The sequence below is a fragment of the Pelophylax lessonae genome (assembly GCF_965119305.1).
Source record: "Pelophylax lessonae genome assembly, chromosome: 6".
NCBI classification, from domain to species: Eukaryota; Metazoa; Chordata; class Amphibia; order Anura; family Ranidae; genus Pelophylax; species Pelophylax lessonae.
This window is the reverse complement of record NC_138773.1, coordinates 38694680-38701107: the sequence shown is the minus strand read 5'-3', so window position 1 is coordinate 38701107 and position 6428 is coordinate 38694680. Positions and strand designations below refer to the sequence as shown.

At 42.4% G+C, this 6428-nt stretch overlaps 2 protein-coding genes across 2 annotated transcripts in view; both read right to left on the bottom strand.

The window, feature by feature from the left end:
- The window catches only part of LOC309558536 (uncharacterized protein), a gene marked incomplete at both ends in the record, with an annotated part of 403568 nt that overhangs the window by 62251 nt on the left and 334889 nt on the right, over positions 1–6428 (bottom strand).
- LOC309557664 (uncharacterized protein) overlaps positions 4926–6428 on the bottom strand; it is a gene marked incomplete at both ends in the record, with an annotated part of 32309 nt that continues 30806 nt past the window's right edge. The window contains one exon of the mRNA XM_082260452.1: positions 4926–5419. Within this exon, the coding sequence (XP_082116578.1) occupies positions 4926–5419 (494 nt within the window). The remainder of the gene's footprint in view (positions 5420–6428) is intronic.

Sequence of the window (6428 nt, the reverse complement as noted above, 5' to 3'; positions counted from 1 at the left end):
CACCCAGCGCTGTGCGTCGGCGGCAACACTGACGTCACCGCCCTGTTGCGTGTCTTCATATCAGCGGGACAGAGAGGTCCGCATTCAGCGCTCCTCTCCATGTGATCACGGACGCCTCGGCTCCGTTTGATCTCTTCCCACCCGCTCTACATGACGTTAGGGTCCTAGGCTTGCTGCCGGGATGGGATCCACATGGTAGGTTGTTCTCCGTATGCACTCCCTCACTTCTTTTCCTAGCCACATCTCTCCCCCACACCCATGTCCTCGGGTCACCAGCCCATCCCCTCATCACCACCCCACCCCACTCCCTCCATACTCATTCTAACCTGGCTAGTAGACACTGTTTTTCCTCTCCTCCATCCCACCTTCACTTGGGGATCTCCTGCATGTTGCTTTTTCTCTTTCTCCCAACACCCATTTGGGATCTTCATCTGTTCACCACACCAGCCTCCTTTTTTCACTTTTTATGCATCACAATCACTAGTAGCAATCTGTTACATTTTCATCTTTTTTTCACATTTGTCACATGATGACAGGTTTGGAAGATACATCTCCCCACAACATAGGGTTCATCCACCTACCATGGATCCCCCTCTCTGGCCTGTCTATCCTTTAGGACCCTTCAGCTCCCGGGTGAGACACGATGTGCCGCCTTTCCTCACTAGCCAATTTTTTCCATTCAAGTTTTATTTACCCGTGAGTATTGAGCACTCTTTGGAGTCCTCATTATTATTGGATTAAAGATTCTTTCTACTCAAAATGTTCCTTTTTCTATACTGCATACTCCAACATCTTATCTTCTTGTAGATATATTTTGAATCAAATTGATCTCTGAAGAAGGGAGATATTGCTCCCGAAACGCATCAGATCATGATGTCATATATCCTACTCTCATGAATTTTCTCTATACATTATACATTATTCAAGCTATCTATGCTATCAAGTGGCTACACCAAAATATTTACTATGATGTGATGGAATGTTGTTCATGTTGTATATTATGCGTACACTAGCTACAAAGCTATATCATGTGCTATTGGTAGTACATGTTATGAATTTTACTCATACAACTTGTCCATTTATGCAATAAAAATCCATTATTGTTTTACTCATGCATTATGTATTCTTTGATCTCCAGCCACTAAGCACAACCTCATTTAAAGTCCCGCGGGCCAGTTTTCTCTGTTTCTATATGTATTTGGGGATGGAGGTGTGCTTTGGTGGCAACCAGACCACTATTCTTTTTTTTTTTAACTCCATATTAATGGCCATGATTTTGGAATGTTCAACAAGATAATGTAGATGTGATGTTCAGATGTTCACAAACCTTTGGCCAAATAGTGTCAATAAAGGAACTCCGGATAATCAAACAGGTTTGCATGAGTCAGAACTCAGATCACAACAAGTATACATTCTAATGTTGAAAGTGGAATACCATGAGTGTTCCGGGGGAATGAAACCATAGTTTGCTTTTAGTGCGTAACTTTCTCTATGACAGGGGCTGTGCTTCCATCTACATTTAGTGTACTGATAATAGCCCTTAGACCAGATGTTACCAGTGCCATTCCCCTAGCAGATCCAGCAATGGACTTCACTTTTCACTTGACCTCAGTAACTGGTGGAATAGATTTATCATTTCATTTTTTATAATTTCATATGTATATAATATGCCTATAGCATATGTTATATGCTATAATTATAAATCCCATTTAAAGTGTCACTAAACCCACAACAGTAAAATCAGTCTGTATATGGAGTAAAGCATTCTTGTTATACTCACTGAGGAACCTAAGGGGTTGAAGTGATTGTAAAGTCTCGTGTTTTTTTTTTTTTTAATAACAAACATGTTATATTTACCTCTTTGCAGTTGGTTTTGCACAGAGCAGCCTGAATCCTTCTCTTCTAAGGTCCCTCTCTGCAGCTCCTGGCCCCTCCCTCCTATCGAGTGCCCCCACAGCAAGCAACTTGCTATAGGGGCACCCGAGCCGAGCTGCAGCACCGTCTGTCCATTCAGACACTGAGCTGCTATTTGGCCCTGCCCCCTCTCCCTCCCCCCTCCCAATTGGATGACTGACTTTGAATGACATTGGCAGGAGCCAATGGCGCCTGGGCTGTGTCTCAGCCAATCAAGAGGGAGAGTTCCGGATGGCCGAGGGACTCGTGGACATCGCTGGACAGAGATCGTGTTCAGGTAAGTTTTAGGGAGTGCTAGGGAGGCTACTACTCCCGGAAGTTTTATTATCCTAAAGCATAGAATGCATTAAGATAAAAAAACCTTCTGACTTTACAACTCCGCCATTGTGCAAATTGACTGTCTTCTCTGATGCTCCCCTTTTTTCACTGTCCCCAATGAATCTTCTGATAGAACAGACCCTTGGAGGCACTCTGCACATGCTCAGTTTGGTGTGTATTGCTAGAGAGTTTTTTTTTTTTTTGAGGAGAGTACAGAAGAGAAGAATGTAAAATCCTCCTACAAGCTTTAACCAGTGCTCAGCCAGACACTGATATAAGTCACATGACTGCTATAAACTGCTGATTAGAAAAGGTATTTAGCAGTTTAAATTTACTAAAATAATTGCATTTTCATGTTCTGTGTACTGTGGGAGAGCAGATATAATGAATGCAGGCTCCTGGGTTTAGTAACACTTTAACATGAGTAGATATTTTCTTTGCTCTGTTCTTTTACCTCATCCATTTACAGATGCTGTATTGAAGTGGCTGGTGAATGAGTAATGGCAGTGACAACACTTACCTGTAGGTGGAAGTATAACAGGTGAGTCAGTCATGGAGGCATCTTGTGCTCTGTGTTGAGGGGTATCTTGCTTTTCAGATGGAGGTATGACTATATCTGTCCAACAAATCACATAAACACCTTATAAATAAAATTACAGTTTGACATTACATACCATACACAGATAACATAGCAAGAAAAAGGTAACACAGCTTTACAGCTTATATACTGGTAAGAAAGAAGGAATATTACTGGGAAAATGAAAATTCAGAACTGTCATGCACAATGGGCCATAAAACACATGTAATGTAGGCTGAAGATAGACACCTTCCATAGATAACAGCCAATAACACACAATGTTCTTCACTTCTGGAACTCTTAAAGTGTCATGTACTAAATATTCTTCCTGACTCTCTGTGTGCTTTGTGCATTTCTTCCAGATCTGTGCAGTATTCCAGTGCGAGACTTCCTGGAATAAAGACCACTCACTGCTGCTCTCTCCTTGTGCAGGATGACTGGACTTGTCCCCACACCACCCCCACCATTGTTTTTCTCAGGAAGTCTGTATTGGGTAGAGAGGTGATTTGGGGGGGGGGGTCATTCTAGGAAAGGTGGTTGGATGGGATTTGTGGTAGAAGAAGGGATGGGGGGAGAGGGTTTGTGCTAGGGGGGAGGATTTTCGAGGAGGAGGAGGATTTCTTCTGTGAGGGGAAATTTCGTGGGGAGAAGATGTGTTCTATCAAGGGAAATGGGGGGGATTTGTTCTAGGGGGGAAATTTGTGGGGGAGGGTTTTGTACTAGGAGGAGTGATTTGAGGGGGGTTTGTGCTAGGAGGGAGGATGGGGGTAAAGAGGATTTATACTAGGAGGGGGAGACGTTGGAGGGGAGACGTTTGTAAAAGGGCATTTGTGCTGAAAATGGTAATTTGGGGAGATTTGTGCTAAGAGGGGGAATTTAGCAGGGAGAGGATTTGGGCTAGGAAGGGTAATTTGTGCTAGTAGGGGTGATTCTGGCGGGGGGAGGGGGGCTTGTGCTAGGGAGGATTTGCGTTAGGAGGAATTATTTTTTCTTTTTGAGGGGGGCTTGTGCTAGGAGGGAGGATGGGGGGGGGGGGATTTATACTAGGAGGGGGGATATTTGTGCTGAAAATAGGAATTTAAGGAGATTTGTGCTAGGAGGGGAAATTAAGCAGGGAGAGGATTTGGGCTAGGATCGGAGATTTGTGCTAGTTGGGGTGATTCTGGTAAGTGTAGGATTTGTGTTAGGAGGGGAAGTTTTGGGGGGGGGGGGATTTGTGCTAAGAGTGGAATTGGACGGGATAAATATTTGTGCTAGGAGGGGGGATTGGGGGGGGGGGAGAATTTTGTGCTAGGAGGGGGAATTTTGTTTCACTTTTTACCACAATGGTGAGAACATTCAAAGAAGCATGATGGAAAATTTTTGTCAAACAAACAATTTTGTAACAGTGAATGTTGTTTTCATTCAGGAAACTCTTTTGATTCCAAAATCAAATGTTCAAAGCAAATTAAATTTTGAAGTACTTTCCAACAAAATGTGTCATGTTTTCAAATGTACTGAGAATTTTTGTAGGAATGTTGGTAGGAATGTTTATTCAAAAATCTATTAGTGCATGGAATAGAGCATGCCCAGCTTTAGTGCCCACATTGTATGTTATGCAGCAGTTAACCAAAATGTTTTGGATGTTTTTAATTTTTCTTTTAGAGAATAGCCAACAGCTTTTCAAAGTATCCCAGTTTGGTTTTAAAAAGCGCCAATTCAGCATCCCTGCCTCCCTGAGAACCCCACTAGAGGCTAAATTGCAGGTAAGAAATACAGCGTGGCCCTGTACCTGCCCCCAGCCTAGGAAGAGGCAATGAAAGGGCAGTAGGATACGACCCAGTTCATCACTCTGCTCTTTCATGATCTGTGGAAAGTCAGCATTAGACAGACAGATATGTGCAATTAATTAGAACCCATCATTTGGTTTGGTGCTCCTTCCATTGTTTCATGATATTTTCTGGCATCCAGAGTTTATTGGTAGGCGCATCAAAGGGCCGGCGCTAGGAATAATCGCATGTAAAATCCGACAGACTCGTGTACCCAAGTTGATCGATCAACTTGGGCACATTCAGCCTGCCCTACAGTATGCGGTTCGAATCTCAGCCGGTCCCTGCTGCACCAGCGGAGATGTGAACTATCTATGGCCTGCTTCAAGCTGCTTTTGCATTCCCATTGACTGCATGGTGGAGAAGAAGGCCTGACGCCAACAAAAGCCCTTAGCTACCCATGGTCCACCTTCATATGCAGAACAGTTACACATTTCTGGCAGTTTTGAGGCACCTTTTATAGTAAGAGGTCCTGTGCTCTTCACCACTGGTTCCTTCAAAGATGGATGCTCCACCCTGCAGATAAACTCTTCCCCCTCATTTGCGATGGATGGCTTAAATATTAAACATGCTTTGTATGTGAATGTGTTATCCTTCTGCCTCTCTGGTGTAAGTTCTGAGATATTGTACCCATCATTCTGGGACAGAGGGAAAAGTTGTTCACTCTCCTTCTCCTTCCTCAGCCATTTCACACTCAGGGCTTTGGGAAATACATTGGACACCTCACACTTCAGCGTTGCTGTATTTCCATTGAAAAGATTGGGAACTGGAATATACCGTACCTCTGGCTTCCAGGGAAACTCTGTGTGCAACAGAAAGAAAAAATATAATTACCAATTTCATTACCAGACAAACAAATGGTGGAATCATGTGACCATATGCCTTGGTTTTTAAACTTATGATAAGCATTACAAGGAACCTAGAGGCAGCTTGTTTTCTTTTTTAATATTAAAAACCTTCAAACATAGAAAAAGATTTGAACATTCGCATTGTAACAGCCTATTATATATAATTCTTCAATTATTGTGTAACAATTTGTACATCACTTTAAAAGGAGTTCCATGGTCACAGCATACACTTTCATTTTATAACATCAGCATTTTAATAATATAAACAATAATTATATTTGACAATCCAATATAAGATGACTTGAAAATCTCCTTTGATGTTGTGACAGGGTTGCTAACCGTCAGTAAATGTATGGACAGATTGTAAAAATCAGGGATTTTTAGAACTGTCTGTAAATACAAGGGGATTGGAAGAGCCAATAAGTAGAAACCAGGTACTGGTACCAACATCCAGAGGTATTATACAGAAAAGAGAGGAGAAGTTCCAAATTAAAAGTTTCCAAAGAATAGGGGGACATAGAAGTTGGGTTACTAGTCTCCTCCTCTCTTTTCTGTAAATACAAGGGGCTGATAATTTGTCATGCTTGGTTGACTTTTTAAATATAAACCAGGCAAATTACTTGTTACTGGTATTATCAATGTTTCCATATTGTGTGTATACTGTTTAAATATCAATTGTCTTATTTTTTTATGGGAGTTCTGGTATATTTCAGGTTGTCGGTAGAAGATGTGCTCTGTCGGTAAATGTTTCATGTTTTGAAAATAATGCTGTGGAGGTTGGAGTGTGGTGACTGCCTGTCTGCCGGCTATCTCTTACCACAACTTCTTGGATTCCCTGCATGCTTTGCAGCCTCTCCTCCATTTGTAAAGTCTACATATCCCATGGTACCCTGCTGCCTGCAAGCAGTGGTCCCTGTACTGACTCCGCCTCCTAAAACTCCCCCCCCCTTATACTTTGTAGTT